Source organism: Muntiacus reevesi, chromosome 5, assembly GCF_963930625.1.
Source record: "Muntiacus reevesi chromosome 5, mMunRee1.1, whole genome shotgun sequence".
NCBI lineage: Eukaryota > Metazoa > Chordata > Mammalia > Artiodactyla > Cervidae > Muntiacus > Muntiacus reevesi.
In genome coordinates, this window is record NC_089253.1 from 106875048 (window position 1) to 106895906 (window position 20859).

At 49.2% G+C, this 20859-nt stretch overlaps 1 protein-coding gene across 1 annotated transcript in view; it reads left to right on the top strand.

Moving 5' to 3' along the window:
- The window catches only part of LHX4 (LIM homeobox 4), a 43092-nt gene continuing 22233 nt past the window's right edge, over positions 1–20859 (top strand). The window contains exons 1-2 of the mRNA XM_065937219.1: positions 1–76; positions 17437–17608. Coding sequence (XP_065793291.1) covers positions 1–76; positions 17437–17608 — 248 coding nt within the window. The remainder of the gene's footprint in view (positions 77–17436; positions 17609–20859) is intronic.

Here is a 20859-nt window from a genome sequence, read left to right on the forward strand (position 1 = left end):
ATGATGCAGAGCGCAGCTGTCCCCGCGGAGGGGGCTGTCAAGGGGCTCCCGGAGATGCTTGGTGTGCCGATGCAACGTAAGACACCCCCCTTTCTCGCTGATTTAATTTGATAGCCAGACAGCCAGCAGCTTTGGCCGGTTTGGGGCGGGTCGAACGCTGCGCGTAGCCTGGACCGGAGGGGACGGGCGGGGCGAGGGGCCGACGGCCGGGGCGCAGAGGCGGTCACAGGGCAGGGGCACCAGCCAGAGTGCGTTTGAAGGGCCTGGCCCTTGGCTTTGGGGGCCGAAAGTGAACGCCTCCGGGATGGTGCTTGAGGCGAACCGAGGGACACCGAACCCCGCATCCCCAGCCCGTGGCTTTTCTAGGAGCGTGGGGGAGAGTGCTGTTTGGGGACGCTAGGGGAACAGGCTGCAGGCCAGGCCAGGCCAGAGCCCTGGGGTGGTTGCCCCCCCTCGGGGCGGGGGGGACGGGGAGGGCTACAGTCAAAGCTCGAAGTACCGCGAGTGCAACTTCACCCCAGCTGGCGGAAAGTTGGAGAGCGCGTCCCCCGCCCCCGGGGCTGGCGGCACAGAAGCCCAGGCCACACTCTCTGTCCCCGCGCGCAGGGCGTGCGCGCCTGGTGCGTCCCCAGCCAATGCTGCCCGCAGCGCCCGCCGCCTGCGCCGCCGGGAACTGCCAGCTCCTAGTGAGGAAATCCACTCGCCATATTCTAGCAAGCCGAGGAATGAAGGGAGGGGGGAGCACCAGGACGAAGTTCTGAACTCGGGGTACATCCTTGGCGCACGAGAGGGCCGGTTTCGGGATGGCTTGGACTCGGAAGGGAAGAGATTAGAGCGTAAGGGCGCTTTGCTCGCCCGCTCGCTTGTCTTTCCTGTGCCCGAAATTAGGAAGGTGGCCGGAGCTCAGAGCCTGTTTATCTTCAGGTGTGTGTGTGTGAGTACATGTGTGTGCGCGCGCGCAGGGATTTTCCAGGTGGGAATCTGTTTCTGTCCCTCACTCGCGAAGGGTGAGTCTTCGGTGGAAAATCTGTGCAGAGGCCAGAGCAGGTCCCGTGGCGTCGCGCGCGGTGGCGGGCGCCGCGCGAGCCCTGCCCCGCAGCTCTAGGGTTCCGCGGTACGCCCCTGGGCATGGTAGAGAGAAGGGCTTCCTCCCTCTACTCGCCGAGGGGTTTCCGCCTGCGATTTCTTCCGTGGAGCGGTAGCTACATCCTTGAGGTTTAAGTCAGAGCCGGCTCATCCACGGATGGTACCTACCTACGAACTACGATGCACGAGCGCGCCCTCCTGCGCCCCGGCTCTCCATGACAAGGTTCTGCCCCAGCAATACCTCAAAGGTGGGCTGGCGAGTGTGCCCCGACTCCGCGACTTCCTAAGAAGTTTGTGAGAAGGGATTAGAAGAGGATAGCTTCACTCAAATCTATTTAGGTTGTTCCTTGACAATATCCTACAGTTATCTTTTGTGTCTTTTTCGGTCAATTGTTGACAATTCTAAGTCTGCGCTGTGCCTTCAGGAGTTTACAGCTAAGATGTGTCTGTAGAAGGTGTTGGGGGCTCCCTGACTCCTTACTCCCCTCATCCACCAAGGGCGGGGAGGGAGGGGGTTGTCCGCCCTTTTGCGCACACACAAACCCTGTCAAATATGCTCCGGCTTAAGCTGATTGTCACTCTGTGCAAGTGAGGGGAGTGTGAGAGTGGACGACGGTGTGTGTTTCCCGAGTCCTTTTACTGCGTGCAGCTGTGATTTAATAGCCGTGGTCCATAGGTAGCCTGTGTTAGGACTGCAACATAATACAGGGGGGTTTGCTCTGACAGCCTTTCTTTGGATGCCCCGCACACACTCTCAGATGGTCTCACTTTTTGTTTTTCTTACTCAGAGACAACTTTGATTCCATAATCAGCAACTCGATTTCCTAAAATGCCTAGAACTCACCCTCAGAGTGACAGTTCGCCAGGGCTCATCATCTGGGTTCGAAGTGTGGAAAACTTAAGGAGGTAGAGAAGGGGACTCTCATTCCAGGGTGGTCCAGCGAGGCATGGCTGAACCAGGAGGGGGTGGTCTGTCCTTCCTTTTGTCTTGCCCCGGTTCTGTGGCCGATGTTGGAGGCAGCACTGGCCAAAATTGAGGGCACCAATCCCCTTGGAGATTGGGATCAGCTTTTTTTTTTTTTTTCTTTTGGGGATGTATGTGGATTGTTCTCCCACCCACTGCAGCAGATCTGGCTTCTGGCTATTAAGCTGCTGGTGCTGGGAACTGGGGGTGGAGGGAAGGAGGGGGGCTGGTCCCCTCTGGCATATATACCCAAGCATTCTCTTGGGATGTAGGACCCAGTAACCTAAGAATTCCATGTAGAAGTGGACATACCCTTGGGCCTCAGGGAGGGAGCAGAGTAATCCTGGGATGTGGGTGTTTAAACCTGGGGGGGTTGGAGAAGAGAAGAGAAAAGCTCTCCAACACGGGTCCCTCCACTCCACCAACTGGAAGGCTTACCCATCCCCCCATCCCCACCACAGCCACCTTCTGCTTCTTCACCCTGAGCCATCACAAATGGAGCACAGGTCTAGAGATCCCCCCTACTTCAGTGTCTGGTGCTCTGGCCTCTAGGGGCATTGTAGGGGTTGGAATCCAGTTTGGCCTTCTTCTTTGAGGGCTTGGTTTAGGTGCATTCCCTTCAGAAAAACATCACCAAGTTCTGTAATCATTTCTCTCTCTTGGCGGTCCTTACACCCTATCCGCTCCCATACTCCCCAGCCCTCCCCCCCCTCCACCACACACACAATGCTTGCTCCTGGGCGGCCTGATCTATGGCGCTCCCTGTCCCCCTACTTCACCGCTTGGAGGTTGCAGAGCAGGTCCCGGCCTCTCTCCCACAGCCCCTGGGTCGCCTGATGAGGATGCGCTGGGTTCAGGCTTTCTTGGGACAAGCTGGCAGTCTTCATCCCTTTGAGGGGCATTGGCCTGAGCAAGAAGCTTGGAAGAATCTGGAAGGAGGAGGCTGGGTGCAATCCAAGAGCAACTTAGGTAGAGAAATAAAACATCCCCCACCCCCACCCCACTTAAAGCTTGGACTGGTCACCTGGGCAGTGCCCCCCCCTCCTCAGGTCAGTGTTTTCTAAGGAACTCAAACCCTGGCTCCTTGCTCCTCAGTCACATCCGGCACCAGAGGAGTTCATTGTTTTGTGGGTGCGGGCAGACGGGTTCAGGAAAGGACCTTGTTCTAAGTTGATGGGTCCCGGCTACTTGGCCCATGATTTAGGGTAGCTGGTTTCTCTTGTTCCCCGCACAGCCTGTCTTTGTCTGGGTGGTCCTCGCTGCGTCCCTCAGGGCTGCCAAGGTCGGAGTCCCCACATCACCTGACCCTGGGCAGCGCTGGGTGCGGTGACCTCTCAGCTTCCTGCTCCGAACCTCTCTTCTCCCCAAATCCATCTGTTCCAGTCCTGCTGGCCCCTTTTGCTGGACAAGACGTTTAGGAGCAATGAGGGACATTGGGGGGGGAGCGTTTTATCGGTCCCTTGCCTTCGGTTTTGGCCCATCTCACAAGTGGTCTTCTACCCGGCACCGAGGAAAGGAAAACGGACATCTGAAAATGTTGGCTGGAGAGCGGCCCAATCCTGCGGGAGGAAGGACTGATTGGCCCGGTCCAGACTAGGGATGGTGAATGGGAAGCAGGCCTGGGGTGGAGGTCATCCATCTCTTACTTGTGTCCTAAGAAAATCTATCTTGCAGCTCTCGTGGACCCCGAAGCTGTGGGCAAGGGTGTTTGGTTTTGTATTTGGTAGGATCTGGGCAAAGGACGTCTCAGGACGCCTCACTAACCTTCTTCCCTTACGGGTGCTCCTGCGTGGGGTGAGTTCTCCCTGCCCTGGTCGGCCTCGACTCCTCGCCCCCAACCTTAAACTCTTCCAGGCTATATCTTAAGGGTGGAGTAAATGCATTTCCCGGCCGGGAGTTCTCTCCAACTCTGGAACAGCCATTTGCTCTTCTTCCCATTCTTGCCTTTTCTGGTGGTTCCAGGGGAGGTTAAAAGGGGAAAAAATATACAGAGAGACTGAAATTTCATCAGATTCCGATACAGATATTCAAACAGCAACCTCCAACACCGCAGCCTTCTTTCCCTGCGTCATAAAAATGTAGTGCGGCGCGGGCCAACTTTTACAGGTCAGACTGATCGGTCCCGCTGGCAGATTTGGGCCTCGCCCGTTGGGGATTCGGACCCTCCCTCCGCGAGGATCCTGTCCCACCATCCGGCCCGAGCTGCGCACCAGTCAGAGTTAATATGGAGAAACCCGGGTGAGCGCGGGCGTGCCTCGTTCGGGGCGGCGGGGGGCCGCGGCGCCCGAGGGGCTCGCTGCTCGGGCCTCACCGGTTCCTATGCCTACATCGGAGAGGGCAGAGGGGAGCCCGCATGGGAAGCCGCAGTCTCGGGGCGCTCAGGGAGATGGATTAACGATGTAACCCAGACAGAGAGCAGGCAGGTGGGGCGAGTGAGGGGCGAAGTTCTGCACTGAGCGGCCCCATGTCCGCGTCCAGGGAAGAGAAATCGGGGCTGAGAAGAGGAGGCAGGACCTACTCCTCGCTTGGCCTCGATCCATCCTCGCGGAAAAGCAGAGCCAGGAGGGGCCAGGCGGGAGCGGCGTCCTCGGGTCTGGGAGCGCGACCTGGGTGACCTCGCCGCCACCGGGGCAGAGCTCCTCCGCCCCCAGGGCAGGCGCCGGCCTGGGTGGCCCGGGGGAATCGAAGATGAATTGCTTCCAAAAGCGTGTGCCTCGCACCTGCGGGCGGCGCACCGTCCGGGGCGAGCCCGCCGCGTGCCCTGGGTTTTTGAGGGCTTGCCCAGGGTACGGGTGCGGACAGGGTGGCCCTCCCGGGGAGCCAGCTTCGCCTGCACCCCGTCCACCCGCTCCAAGTGCAGGTCGCAGCTGCGAAGAGGGCAAAAGAGGGGCGCATTCGGCGTTCCCGTGCCTTAGCCCTTTCGCTCCGTCCACCTTGCCAGTCCACCTTCCTCTTCCTAGTTTATTATCCCCATTTGTCTGGGATTGGCCAAGCCTGGAGCCAGTTTGCTACTTGTTTGGAGCCGGGCAGACTTTTTTCGCCGGGAGCCAGACGGAGCGCGAAGACTATAAATCCTCTTCTTCCGCGTACCCATTTCGCACCAAGAATTTGGGAAGACCGTGTTAACCCCACCCCCACCCCCACGCGGGCGGCACAAGTCTTTCCGTGAATTTTTAACTCTCAGAAAGCGATTCTCACGTTTTGGGAGCGGCTCCTCCGGCACGGAGCCTGGAGGCAGCCGGCGGGTCCCTGCGCCGCGCGCCCCTTTCCCGCGTTCCCCCTGGGCTCCTGGCCCTGCTCCCCACGCTCAGCGGACCTGGAAGAGCGCTTGAAACGTGGCAGGCTCAAGAGAGACAAGGTCTGTACCTGGACGGCTGTTGTTAATTAAATTCGACCTGGGGAGGGACTTAGTAACACGGTGCGCCCGAGAGAGAAATGGAGCGGGCAGCGGGTTGTATCCACTGTCCTACAGAGGAAGGCGCGGCTGGCACTCAGCGCAGGCTTCATTCACCGTTTGGGGCTCAGAGGTTGGCTTCATCGAGGATGGCATTTTTTTTTTTTTTTTTTTTTTTTTTTTTAGAAGGCAGGGTGAATGTCTTTTAAAGGATTCTGAAGGTTGAAACTAGTCAGGAAGAAGAATTACTAGTAAAGCCCGGGTGAGATGAAGTTAAATGAAGGAATACCAAAGCGAGGTGTACCTCCCTTCCGACACGCCAAAAACAAAGCGGGGTTAAGGCAAGAATGTAGGCTGAACGAGCTGGGAATTAGAGCACCATGAGTCTTCAAGACGTCTAGGAGTCAACCTACGCGACCAAATACCAGGCTCGATTTTTCAAAATCGAGTGCTCCTGGATGTGGGGTCGGGTGGGGGGTCGAGGCAGGCGGGAAACCGGCGTAGCAATGGATTTCCACTGAATAGACAGAACACAGCCCACAGGGGCGTCTTGGAGTTTGAACAGTGACCTGATGACCCCGCTGACCAGGTGTAGACAGCCTCAAGTCCTAAATATTTCCATTGTCCTAACACTTCCCTTTTGCCTCGGATTTGAGAGTCCTTTCACTCTGGGCTCCAGTCAATTAGTGATTACTTTAGCACCGAATTAGCAGACAGAACCCAGAGAGAGGCAGGTGCTGGGAGGGCTGCAGTGGAGGAAGGGGAGGGGGACAGCCACACCTGCAGTCATCCAGGGATGGGAAATTAGTTAACAGGCACTCACCTTTCTTTCTATCACTTTGTTAAGAGGTCTCCTTTGAGCCTCTTGATTTAGTCTGTACCAGTGGGTATCTTGTGGGTTTCTCAGGGAAACTAGTCTTCTCCTAATTAAAGAGTTGTGGAGGGGAGAGGTGGGTGGAGTTGGATGGAGGGACCTTGTGCCATTTCTTTCAATCAGGGAAATAGATCAGGATTGGGGCTGAGAAGCTTTGGAATGCAGAGAGACTTGGAAACAGCTTAGCTGCTGTGCAGCCAGCGGAAAGGAGTAATCTTACCCTCTTTGGGAAACCCAAGGCTGGAGACAGACTGAAACAGCCATTTGCTATGGCGCAGCAGATGCCTTACTGTATAGATGGCTGGGTTTGGAGATGGATGGTGTGTGCAGGGGGTTCGTTTTGTAATGGTTTTCTCCCTTTCTGGAATGAGTGTTAACAATGCCCGTAACACAGCTGTGAGCCAACAGGGTCTACCGCTTTCAGGAAAATGTCATCGTGGTTTGAATGTCTGTCTTCCTTGTCTCTCTCTCTTTTTCCTTTCTCTCTTCCTTCCTCAGTTCCTTCCTTCCTTCTCTTGTGAGATCTTTGCGGGAGGAGCATGAGTTTGCACAGGATTTCTGACCAGCGGGGTCTTCTCAGGGGTTGAGTACCCAGCAGCCTGTGGGGAGGTATATCCATCCATCAGTTTCCAGGAGGCTTGGGAGGGAAGAGCAATTTCTGGGTCTGGAACAGAAGTGGTCCCGGAGCGAGGCTACTGTTGTTTGTGGTAGGAAGAAAAACTCACATGCCCCCTGTGAGGTCTTTACCTTTTTAAGGTCTCAGTTTTATAGGAACCTCCATCAAAATGGAGCACAAATGAGCGCTGCAGCTGGGGGTAGGAGGACAGGTTTAACTGGCAAAATTGAAATGGATTCTTCCTTGTAAAATGTACTTTGGGTTAACTGTACTTTGGGTTAGTGGCAGGTTGGAGAAACTGTCTTGGAAGGCAATTAGTAAGTCCTGTTGTTATTTTGGCAGATTTCTTTTCTCTTATCCCCACTCCCCTTCCCTCTGCTGATCTAGGTCTAGTCACAGATGTTTTACTATGGTATCTCACACCCAAATGCCTTTAAAGTATAATTTGCTTTAATTATAATGTTAGGGGGTTAAAGGATTGGTTCTGGGAACAGCTTAATAGAGATAAAACTTACAGCCAAATTAATTGAAAGTTTCTTCTTATGAGAGAGCAGTTGCCAAACATATGGAATATTGCCACAGGATGAGACATCAGAAAAAATGCATTGTGGAGATTCAGCAATGATTAAATGTGAAGAATGGAATAGAAATAGAGAGATGTCTGTGGCAGTTCCATAGACTGTCATGGATTCGTTTAATATGATTTTTTTGTTTTATTTGCAGTTATTGGGAATAGTCAATACTCAACTGAAGATTACTAATTCTGTGTCAATGTATAACCTAGGAGATAATTCTATACCTGCAAATATATGTCTGCATTTCTTATTTTATTTACTATGGGATGCCTTCTATTAAATGGTTGTCCAGATTAAGCCTTAAATGATAACATCAAAATTGTCTCAAGGCTACTTTTGAATTTGATCTTTCATCAAAGAGATTACTAGTTTTGAGCTAAGCAGAAGAACAAAAGAGATTTTCAAAGGGACCTCAAACCACCATATGAAACAAACAGGACCCGTGGTGGGAAGGATTCTAGAGAAGAACAGAGGGAGAAGACGACGTTAGGTGTGATCATTTCTGATTCTCTGACTCTTTTCTAGTTGTTTCTAGTAATTTGTTTTCTGGTTGTTGTCTAGTAATTTGTCAAGACAAACTAGAAATTATATAAGATGTGTAGATTGGTGTATTTTTAAAGTACATAAGCGAATAGGATTATATTAGAGAATATAATTTACTTTAAATGTGATGCCAGGTTTTTTTTTTTTTACTTATCTCAATATTTTTGTGGCTGGCCCAGATCATTATAGACAATGCTGTCATCACATAATAACACAATGTTCAATAAACTTTTTATTCTTAAATTTTAAAGAACTAATACTGGAATTTTGTGCTTCTACTGTGTTGTTTAAGATTATTGTTACTAGGTTATTAAGAGAAAGTTTATAAAAACATTTTTGAAAATTATGTTTGGTCCCTTCAAGATGCTTTGGAATAGAATAAGGGAACATATAAATAAGGATGCTGTAAGTTCAGTTCAGTCGCTCAGTCATGTCTGGCAAACTGTTTCAGTGTTCTTGCTGAGAATCATGAACTCCTTATTGCCATAGAATAAAAGACTATATAAATAAGGATGCTCTAAACAGTTCAATAAAAGTGAATTTTCTTTAAAAGGGAAATAATAAGGAAAGAGCCAGGAGGAGGAAGAAAACAGACACATCTAGTTCTGATTTGTCATATAAACTGCATCCTGGGTCTCAGTCCTCTGTTTCTTTGGTCACAGTTATTGGGTGATTTGAAAGGGGAGTTATGACCAGAAAACAAGGTTTTATTGTCAGTAGGGATGGCAGCGACTTGGAATTGGAAAGCTTTATCTAAGAAATATGTATTGAATAACAGAACTTTTAATTAATTTAACTGTGCCTCTGTTATAATTCTTGGACTTGGATATTCAAGAACTTAGGTTTGCATTTAGGCAGGCCTGGTACCATACTTGCTGTGTCCTGTGGCCTTTTGTTAGCAACACTTCAGAATTCATCATTCCCAAATGAAACGAATAAGCCCCCACTGAGAATACTTCCCCAACCTGCCTTTTCAAAAGCTCCTTCTTTCTTTAAGAACTTTAGCTAACAGAGCAACATTGTCTGTCTTTAAGTGTTGTTTTCTCCCTCTTCTATGTTGGGAAGGGATGGAGAATTCCAAGAAAAACATTTGCATAATATTTCAATTATATATGTGTTTCCTTAAAGCCCCATTTGGCTTTTCTCCTTTCAGTTTGTAGTCAGTAAAAAAAAAAAAAAAGCAAATAAAATTAAGTATTTTGGGAAACATACAGTAGCCAAATGTTATTTAAGACAGAGTTCAAAACAAAAACTACTTACCAGCAAAAGGATTTGAGGTGAAACCCACCAGATAGAGGTGGCTTTGGTGGGCATTGTTGGAAGCCTTGGTCTTCAATCAGTCTCAGAATCCATCACAGAGAAAAAGATTTTAGCCCTGGTTTGCGCCCCAATTCTGTTCCCTTAGGGAAGCTCTTTTAAATGTAGAGGTTCACTTTTCTCAAGATCTCAAGGAAGAGTAAATGAGCTTGCAGATTTGCAAGTTCTTGACAAAATTCATAGTGGGGGCAAACTTAAAGACCATGGTTCCCGGGTTTTGGGGATGGAGTTACCCTAAGTGGGCTGAAGGGCTCCTGGGTTTCCCGAGAGGATGGCCAAGGCAATAGGGAGCGCTGGAGGGGTCTCTAAACAGGAAAGAGACCCTGGAAGCAGGTCCCAGTTGGCTTCCTATCCAGAAAGAAGCAAGGAAAACCTTTTCCTGGGCATAAGGCTGTCAAGTCAAATGGTTTGTGAAACAAAAAGAATTTTATTGTCCAAAAGACAGTGACAAAGCAGTGTCTTGCAGGATTCCAAAGTGGCCCATGTAAGTTCAAATTTTACAAAATACTAATCTGTTCTGAGACTGTGGTTAAACGAACATTATTCCAACCAGTACAAAATACCTGTCTTTAAAATATTAAAGTATTCACGAGTGTTATGGGTCCAATGGAAATATCTGAAATTCTAAATCATTTTCCCAGAAAGATACACTTTCTCAAATAAACTTTAGAAATCCTTGTCAAGTGTGTTGGTTCTAGTTTTAGTCTCCTTAGTGGGAAAAAAAAATTGTTTTTCCTCACCTTGTTGATCTTCTGTGACCAAAGAGATAGAAAGCACAATTTTTCAAAGAATTAAAATCGATTAAACAAACACAAACGATCTTTGAAATGTTTCATGGTGGCTCCAGGTTCCTTGAGAGCAGTTTCTTGGAAATGAAGAAACGTGAGTGGGAAATAAAAATACACAGTACTTACTATACATCACCAGAGGGGTGTGGGCAATTTGATCTGCTGCAGACCATATTAGACCTTTGATCTCTTCCACTTCCCACCTTTCTGAAACTTCACAAATGGAGGAATTTGGGGATTTAAAACAGAATCCGAAAAAAAAAAAAAGAAAAAAAGAAAAAAAAACAGAATCCGTTGTCTGATGGGCCACTCTGAAAAATAAGCCCCATGTGTCCCCACTATGGCACTTCAGGTGATTTGAGGGCTGAGCGTCACATTGTGGCTTTAGCTTCCTTGATGAAGAAGTAGGTTCCGGCTATAGGCAAAGGGTTTTTAGTTATTTCTTACCAAACAAGAAATAGTCACTTCACCACTGGGTATTTAGATGCCTCCAAGAAAATAGGAGACGCCTCAAATGTTAATTTGAACTCAATCCACTCTTACCTGGATACATTACAGCAAAAGGTCAGGCAGTTTGTGGTCCCAACCACCCCACTCTCAGCATTCACATATGAGGAGGGGGACCAAGGTCTGGCAAATTTGCCCTCATTCTGTGGAGGAAAGAATCTGACAGATTTCTTTATTCCAAAAAGACTGAATCTTGTAATGTTGCATTATCTGCTGTTCATACTCTGGAATTATGTTGATTAGAAAGGGTTGTACATTTTCCAGATGCTTTAGAACAAGGGGGATGAAGGAGAGTTTTGAGTGTTTTGGTGGTGAGGGTAGGGAAAATTATATTGGGAAATAATGAAGCATGAAATAATTTTGATACACTTTAAATGTATAAATCGATCTTGTTGGTGACTGGCTATGAAAAGGGAGAAGGAAGCTGACCACTGAGCTTGGACAAAGGTACTATGGAAGTGTTTTATACTCATTAACTGATGCAGTCACGTAGCAACCCTGAAAAAAATGATGTTATTGTCTCCATTTTACAGATTAGAAAATTGAGGCTCAAAGAGATTGAACAACTTGTCCAAAATCACACACATGGTAGAATCAGCATCTCAGACTCTGGTCTGGGTTTTATCGTAAACAATTTGGGAGACCTAAAGATTTGAAGATCTGAACTCTAACCAGAACTGAAAAATTTCAAATTCCCTGAATAGTTTTCCAAAAAGATCTTTGAGCAAAATTTTCTACTTCCCCCTAGCTTTCCATTGCACTCACTATCCACTCTCCCCACCTCTCCAGGGTTGGACAGCTCCCTTATCCAGAGAAGTCTTCCTTTCTGTAGATATAGCTTGACTTAAGAAGAATTGACTTTTTTTCCCCAGAGTCACCATGCCTTAGTTGTTGTATCCAGATATGCGTGTGCATGTGTTTATGTGCCTTTAGGAGTGTGTGTTAGTATCTGTGGCGTGTGTGTGTACCTATGAGTACGTGTATTTGTGTGTGCTAGATGTTTGTCTGAGTATATGTGAATGTGTGTGTATGTGTCAGAGTGAATGTGGTATGTGTGGGTGCCTTTGTCTATGTGTGAGTGTGTTTCTCTATGTGTCTGAGTATATATGTGAGTGTGTCTGTGTTAAGTATGTCTTTGTATATCCTGCAAGTGTGACTATGTGCGTACATCTGACTGTGGGTATGTGACTGTGTGAGTGTGTGTGAGGATGTTTGCTTGGGTAGTTGTGTACATGCAGCTATTCTCCCTGCAGACTTAGGTCTGTGCCTTGGGTCGTGTCTCTCTGCTGGACTGTGGTGGACGGCCCCATGATGGGAGGGTATTGTCCTGTGTGGTCCAGCATCTCCGCAGATTCCTTGGCTGCTCCAGGAGTGTTGCTGTCTTTTCATGCCTGGGTTTACCCTCTGCAGAACCCCAGCAGAGAGCATCACCACAGAACACTTTCCTGCAGATAAGATAAAAATTTTCATTTTAAATGAAATGACTCCTCAGATCAGGAACTGAGTTTATAGATCAAATTCTGTCTTAGTGACTGCAGAAGTCTGCTTTAACTCCAGTTTTCAAGGTAAAATCTTGCCATATCAAATACTGCATGGATAAGTCAAGTTTACTAGGGACTTGGAAATCCTCTCACACCTTGGAAATTTTGGTTATGACTTTATTTCTTGTAGGAGACCTTTTTACCCTCTGTCCTGTTCAGACTCTTCAAATTATGGGGAAAAAATATCATAGTTTATTGTAGGTTAAAAAAAGATTTGTGTTGTTGCTCTTTGAAATTTTCTAGATAAACATTTCACACGCATCTAAATAATTGCCTGGAGCGCTGTCTCCTGAAGTGTGGAGTCTGAGGTCACAGGTCCTCACCCCCATCAAAGGCGTGGATGAATCAGTCGAACAGGGGTTCCCACTCCCAGCCCTGCCTGGGCATTAGTCCCCTAAAACACCTGCATGCTCTGTCCGAAAGAGGGAAATCTGTCCCTCAGAATAGGGAGCACCAGAGGTGGTTCATCAACTCCTTGTCCCTGAACACAGAGCAGCTTGGAGACTATTCCTGCACCTCCATCTCCCCTCCATAACGTGACACGTGATATGCTAGAACTAGCTGGGTGAGGTGATGTCTGACCCTCTAGCTCTGGTGTTGGGTGAGCCTACCCTAAGACAGACTTAGTTCAAATCCTGGTTCCCCTGTTGGGGGACCTCTGACACTTTGCTTGACCTCTCCCAGACTCAGTTTCCTCATCTGTAAACTGGGGCTAATAATACTCCCTCACCAAGTTGTGTGGATTGAGGAAACCTACGTGCAGGGCCTGGCATAGTTTATAACAGGTTCTTGTTGCCTGGTTTTACCTTTATCATTGATATACTGTGGATCTCTTAAAACCATTTCTGCATTATCTTTGTTTTTTAAAAAATGCTCTGTCTCTCAAAATCTGCAGTGGAATACAGTAGAAAAGGTTTTGTTTTCTTTTAACTTAAAAAGCACCCTTAGTATGTCCTTTACCTTTTTGCCAAAGTTGAGGATGCCAGTTGGGTTCTAAGGCCTCAACCCCAAGTTTGGGAAGCCCAGCCTGACCCCTCCGGAAGCACTCCCTGCGGGCTGGAGGTCGAGAGAAATGGCTCGTCTGCCTTCTTTTAGTGTTGTTCCTAAACGTGATGTTGTCTCTGCTTCCTACCCTCTAAACCCCCCTGCCTACCCTTCCTGCATACATTAGCCTTAATGTATTCTCCCTTGAATACTCATCATATTAAGTCTCCCGGTAGATACCTTGCTTGAAATAAATTTTATGGGCATGCATCCTCGCCCTCATCTCCATGCATTTGTGGCCGGGAGGAGAAATATAGGCGTATCTTTCCTTGGAGGCCAAACAACAATTAGGTGGGAATGGGCGGCCCTCTGGCCCGGGAGCAGGGCAGGGTGTGGGGAGGGAGCGGGCTTGCGCTCTGTTCCCCCATCGGTGTCTCCCGGGGTTAATTTGCCTCCGCCAGGCTGCGGACCTGGCTCCTGGGACAAAGACATCCCTAGTTGGTCTTTTCCCCTGGGCTGATGATCCACAAAGACCCACAGGTCGGACGGGGCACCCGAGGCTCAGGCGAGCATGGGTGCCTTCGGCTCTGCACTGCGCATCCCACACACCTCTTCCCTGAGCCGAGGGCTTCTCCTCTAGGGCGTCCTTCGCATCCTTTGCATAAAGATGCCTGAGCAGACTTCCCTCACAGCTTCTTCCTTAAGGTTCAGCAGCTGCCACGGAGCGCTTGCGAGGGAGATCCACGCCCTTTTCCTCTTAAAGGCTCCGTTTACCTGCCTGTCCCCATCCGCTGCCCAGGCTGGATTGTCACACCAAGGGAGCTCCAGGTTTACTCACCATAGCTTCACCTCTTCTTCCCGGACCTCCCAACTGGTAAGGCCCCGCCCTCGGAACCCTCCCGGGCGGTCCCTGGAGAGTCAAGTGTGTGGTTGAGCAGGAACCTGCTGGGAGGTAACCGATGAGTCCCCAAGCCATGGCGCAGCTGCTGTGTGCTGTGGGTCCTCTCTGAACCTCCGCGCGAGGGTCTTGACATCTATGCGGACTTCTTGGTGGGAGTTCAGTGAGATCAAGCTCAGGAACCTGGGCCCCTAACTTTGCTTACTCAGCCCAGTGGCACCACTGCAAGCACCTGGTTACTGCAGTTATCTTACCTCCTAATAATGGAAAGCCTTACTGAACACCTACTGTATACCAAGTCCTTGTCCTGTATACTGAGTCCTCTTGTTTGGCCTCCAGCCAAAGTGTTGTGAAGATGATTAATTTATCTTCACAACACTTCTACCAGATACAGTTGTCATCATCACTCCGTTTTACAGGTGAGGAAACTGAGGTAGAGGCAAAGTATTGGGTTGGCCATAAAAGTTCATTTGGGTTTTTCTGTAAGATGGTTTGGAAAAATCCAAATGAACTTTCTGACCAACCCAGTGACTTGTTAAAGCTTAGAAAGCAGAATCAAAATCAGGCAGTCTGGCTCCAGAATCCGTGGTCTTAACCTGCGTCCTACCTTACCGCTCTTATTCAATGGAAATTCCTGTAGCTGTCACGTCTTACCCCTTTGCTGGGACTCCTTGGTAAATACTTACTGGCTAAACAATTTCTTTGTCAAGGAGGAAACCTTTTGAGATAAAAAGAAAACCCCATCTGAACTGGGACTGGTAGTGAGTATCCAAGCCTCCATGTATGGGGAGTTCTCATTTTGGTCTGAGAATCAGGTCAAAGGGCAAGGCATCTAGTGAGTCTGACCTTCAGGCAGTGGTGGTGCTGCCGAGGCCAAGAAGGGAACGGGCTGTGTTGGGGTTCAGTTGGGTTCAAGATCAACTCTGTGTGTGTAGGGCTAACAAGGATGATCGGTGAATGTCTCAGTAGCCTGTCTATGTTTTAGATATAAATGACTTAATACTTGCGAAAGCTTTCTCTTCACATAGGTTTAGATGTGTTCAGTTTTTCCCCTTAATGCTTTTGAGGCTAATGCTCTTATGTGAACACTTTAAAATCACAAGAGATTTAGTTTTACTACTTTTGTTGACATTTTGGGATGTGCAGGGAAAAGTAGTGAACTGTCTCCAGGTGAACTTCTTAGGAATTTTTTCTTTTTGTACATTTAAACATATACATTAAAAATTTTTACATTGTTCTGTTGGTTTCTGCCATGCAACCACACAAACCAGCCATAATTATACATACACACCCTCCTTAGCCTCCCTCCCTGTGATACATATATACTATGGAATATTACTCAGCCATAAAAAATAATGAATTTGAGTCAGTTCTAGTGAGGTGGATGAACCTCGAGCCTGTTACACAGAGTGAAGTAAGTCAGAGAAAAGCAAATACCATGTATTAATGCACATATATGGAATCTAGAAAAATGGTTTTGATGAACCTGTTGGAGACACAGATACAGAGAATGCATTTGTGGACACAGTGGGGGAAGGAGAGAGTGGTACGATTGGAGGAAGTAGTATCAACATATATACACTATCAGGTGTAAGATGGATAACTGGTGAGAAGTTGCCGTATAGCACAGGGAGCCCAGCCTGGCATTCTGTGATGACTTAGGGTTTGATCAGTAATTTATTTGGTGATAAATATCTGTGGAGGTACTCTTGTGTGCCAGGCACTGTGCTAGGCACAGAGAAGACACAACTGAGAAAGAAATACTGCTCCTGCTCTTTAAGGATTCCACCTTATAATGGGAAAGACAGTGTATAAAAAGACAAGTAGCAAAAATGCTGAAGTGAGAAATGCCAGGATTTACCAGCCTTGTGACATGCTGTATTATGAGACTACCATGGGAGGCCAAATGCTTGCACTTTTATGTTTTTGTTCTTAACATTTGTTACAGTCCTTTTTTTGAGGAAAAGGACAAGGGAAAATGGCTAGAGATATTTACACTATTTGTTCATCCAACTGTGAAAGCCTGACCATTTTATACATTTTGAAACTAATTCAATGACTCAAAAATACTGTCCATCCCCTGAGCAATCCCTTGGTAGAGATGGGATAGCAGAGAAATAGACCTTGGCTAGGAAGTCACCCAAATCAGGAACAGGATGGGGCAGTGGTTAGGATTCAGTTGCCGACAACAAAGTCCATTTTCCCCATTTAAATGAAAAGTGGTCAATTACAAGGTATGTATTAGATGATTTTCAGCTTAGTGGAGCCAGCTCTGGACCAAGCTTCTGGGAATAACTCCCAACCCCCAGAATGTTGTTGCTTCTGCCATGATTGATTAGGACATTCAAACCAGAGAATCCTGTGGCCTCTGCCATGCTCCACATGAGCATAATGGGGGTCTGCCTCTTGGCTGTGCCTTCATTCTACCCAGTTCTGAATTCAGGTCTCTCTTAAGTGCATCTGATTGGCAGACTCTAAATCACATTTGGAACCCAAGCTGCAAGGGAGTCTGGAAAAGCAGTTTCTAGTTTTCCTGTCTGCAGTACTACACGAAGTCATATTAGTTGGGGATATTAATTGATGGTATCTTTTCTAGCTCATTAAAATACTGAGATTCTTTCTCCTCTTGGACCTTTAGGCCTGGACCTTAGTCACTGCCCCTCTCCCCCACATATCATTTTCTTTTTAGGTCAGGTGACCTGTTAGTCTATGCCTAGGCAAGGCTCACTTTAGAGGCTTTTAGCACACATTCTACCCAGTAGTGAAAGTGTCATGGGCTTCCCTCGTGGCTCAGACGGTAGAGAATCTGCCTGCAATGCAGGAGACCTGGGTTCAATCCCTGGGTTGAGAAGATCCCCTGGAGGAGGGCATGCAACCCACTCCAGTAGTCTTGCCTGGAGAATTCATGGACAGAGGAACCTGGCGGGCTGTGGTCTGTGGGGTCTCAAAGAGTCAGACATGGCTGACTAAGCACAGCACAGTGAACATGTCATAGAAATAAAGGTGAATGTTATTGGGTCTTCCTGGCCACTGGCTGCTGAATTGCAGCGGGCGTAAGTGTAGTTAGCTGATGCTGCTAGCCTTGTGGTGCTGTCAGAAACAGGCCGCTTGGGCCTAAGCCACCCAAAGCCAGGCCAGCAAAACGTGGATTGGATTTCGTCCCAACCTACTCCTTTGACCAGGCACCTTTGCACAATGTGCAACCTGCACAACTGTATGTGGCAGCTCGGGAGTTTGGCTTGTGTTCTTTCCCAGATCAGGCAGAATGAGAAGGCATCCACACAGCACCTGGTCCGGTTAGCAGTGCTGTGCAGACGGTTCACATGGCCTCTCTCACCTCTCTCCACAGAGATCCCCCAGTGTGCTGGCTGCAACCAGCATATCCTGGACAAGTTTATCCTCAAGGTCCTGGACAGACACTGGCACAGCTCCTGTCTCAAGTGTGCGGACTGCCAGATGCAGCTGGCTGACCGGTGCTTCTCCAGGGCTGGCAGCGTCTACTGCAAGGAGGATTTCTTCAAGTAAGTCAGAACTGGGTGGGGGGCTGCAACTTGCTCTCCCTGCCCTAATCTAACTGCCTCCCCCATGCAGTGAGGGGGAAGCTTGCAGTAAGAGAGGGTGGGGAGAACAGGGGTTCATCCTGTGTGGGACGTGTGAACCCTGATGCTAAGAGGCTGTTCCTCACTGAGGTCCCCCCTTCTGATCACCAGCCCCATCATTCCTTGATGCCCAGTCTCAGCCTCACGTGAGCTCTGCAAGGGGCAGGGGTGAGGAGCCAGCAGAAGGCAGGAGCCAGACTTCTCCAGGGTGACTGACAAAGGATCCCAGCAAATCCTAAAAGGAGTTCTTCTTTCTATCTTTGTGAGTTGGTGCCTCAGGGCACTTGGCTGTATCATTCCTGTGACTTTCAGAGTGGTCCTTTGAAATTTAGATCTAGAGGCATCTCCTTGGCTGCTTCAAGGGTCTCAGAGAAGAGTTGCTCCTGGTAGGGGTTGAGCCAGGCTCACACAGTGTCATCGACTTCAGTGGAAATATGGTGAAGAGACAGTTTTGTGTGATGGTTTAGAGCCCAGACCCTGCCTGGGTTTGAACTTCCTTATTAGCTATGTGCTCTTGAGCAAGTTATTTAACTTCTCTGTGCTCAATCTGCTCATCTGTAAAATGGGGCTGATGATAACAGGGTTGTTACTAGCTTTGAATGAGTCAGCATGTGTAAGTTCCTTCGGACAGTGCCTGATACATGAGAACTAGCTCTCATCCTGTTGGAACTTTAGGTCAGAGTGAGGGGATCTTCTAAAATTTATTTTCCATGGCATTTGGTCTAGGACTTCTCTTCCAGAATGTATTACCTAGGCACCTAGGCTGGTGCCTCAAATGAAATGGACGGGCTGGTAGGACAGGGGGTGGGGGTGTCTGTCAGTGACACAGAGCCCAGTATGGGTGGCCCTTGGGGGGTGTGGAGTATGGTGGCGCTGCCAGCTGGCTCACCAACACCGAGAAACACTGGACAAAAACGAGCAAGCCCCGGAGAGATGGTATGCCTCCTTCAGGGGATATGTATTCTGGAGACAGGGAGAAGAAATGGAGAGAAGAAGCACCAGTCCTGGATACGGAACTTGATTTCTCCCAAATCCTTCCCAAGGTTTAACTGCAGGGAATAAATGATTTGAATTTCTGAGGATTCTCCAATTTTGTCAGTCCAATAGGAGTTGAAAAGCACTTTAAAGATAATGTTGATAACCACGGGGGCTGCCTCCATGGCTTGTGCTCAGAAGGCAGGACTCACTGTTACTATTACACTTTGGTCAAATAAGCTCTGCTCTCTCCTTGAAAGTGTGTGTGTGTATGTGTGTGTGTGCACACACATCTATGCTCAAGCTCCCTGAGGGTGGGGCAGTGGCTAGCACTGGGACACCCAACAAATCCTTATGGTTCCCAGTTGAGGGGTGGGCCTCTGGTTCTTTTCTGTGGACTGCCCCCCGCCCTTTTCTCCCCATCTTCCTCTTACTTTGCCTATCACTGACACTCACCATGTTGCCTGTATTCTGGCATTTAAGCAGTTCCATCCCCTCCACTCACATCTTTTCTCTGCAACAAGAATTTGCCTCAACCCTCCTCGCTCACAGATGCCCTGGTCAAGTACCATGGCAGCTCTTTGGGCCCTGGATAGGACAGTTGTCATCCTCTGTGTTGGAGGGTGGGGAAGAGGGCAGGAGGAAGTAGGTGGGCGGGCCTGACCTTGGAGCTTTGGTGAGCTGTCCATGCTTCTAGGGCCAGTGCCTCATCCTACCGTTTGTCCCTGGACCTTTGGAAATCCTCAGTGAACTCCAGGGTGAGCAAGAAGCCACATTGCCTTCTTGCCTATCTGGGGACAGGGGAGGTGCTGAGGGGTCCCTTGGTCAGAACTCTGGCTGGGTGCAGGCCTGTCAGGACCAAAGACCTAGAGCTCCATAATCAGAGAAGGCCTTTTGAGCCCTGGCATTGCCCGGGGGCCCTATCTGATGTTTGGACCTTGACTGGCTAGCTCCAGGTTTGGGAAGAGGAGATGGCAGCAGCTGGTATGTAGCTTTGGCTTTGGGAGAAGTAGTGATAAGGAAAGAGGATCACTTTAGACCCAGGAGGGGCCAGGGAGCGGGGTACGGAGGGATTAGCACAAGCCTACGAGCCATAAGCCCGAGACCAGAAATAACAATGACAATTACTCACCCAGGCTGTTGCCCCAATCCCTGCCTCCATGACCTTGGAGACTCATGATTAGGGTCTCTAGTGATCTCCCACTGGATGCTGCCCACACCACCTCCCCACCAGGCCAGCGTCCTCTGTCACAGCTCAGGTCCTGACCTGCCATCCCCAGCTCCTTTGGCAGGCCCCCCTCTGCCTACAGAATATTCCAGAAACACTGTGCCACCAGAGCCTTCTGCCCGATGCCCAGCCTCCCCTTCAGTCCTAGCTCACGGCTTTCCTTGGGTACCCGACGCCCTCTAGCAGGATGCCCCCTTTCCCAGGCATGCTCAGCCTTTCTCCACCTCCACACCCTGGTCCGGGCTATTTTACTGTCCGGGGGATGATGTCCATCCTCTCAAGGTCTCCCCATCTTCCCATGGCGGTGAGTGCCGCTCCTTGGTGGAGGGAGCCTGGTGGAGGCCTGGCCACCTTACCCCCCGTCTCTGCTGATGACTCAGCATAAGCTGCCCTGCTCGGCTGGTTCCTCGTGCACCTGTTGACCTGAGGAAAGGCTTATTAGCCATTTGGTTTTCTGTCTGTCCCATACACATAGGCCGTTGCTGGGTTTGGTGCAACAAAGAGGAGATTACACGGCGAATTTACAGTGTGCTGTGGGACCAGTTTCTTCTGGACCCAGCTTTGGCATCCTGCAAGTCACAGAGGCCCAGGCTGCCTCCCTTACTGAGCCACAGTTGCTCTCCTCTCCTGAGATCATTCTGCTTTGTAAGGTAGCAGGGCTGGAGCCCCTTGTTAAGGGGAGCTGGCCACACACTCAGTGCTGAATCCACAGGTCATTAATTCTGTGCTGGGGACGCTGTGTGGAGAGAAATGGAAAGCGGAAGTGATTCCCCCCACTGCCCACAGAGGGACAATCAGACACAAAGCCCCAGGGAGGACGCTTGGGTTTACAGGCAGTCAGGACTCACCCAGCATTTGCGATCATGGCCGTTTGGTCCAGGACGGCACAGGTGCGGCCCAGTTTGGTTTCGCAAGTCCTTGGTGAGGACAGGGAGGGAGTATTGCCTGCCGTCAGAGCGGCTTCACCTCC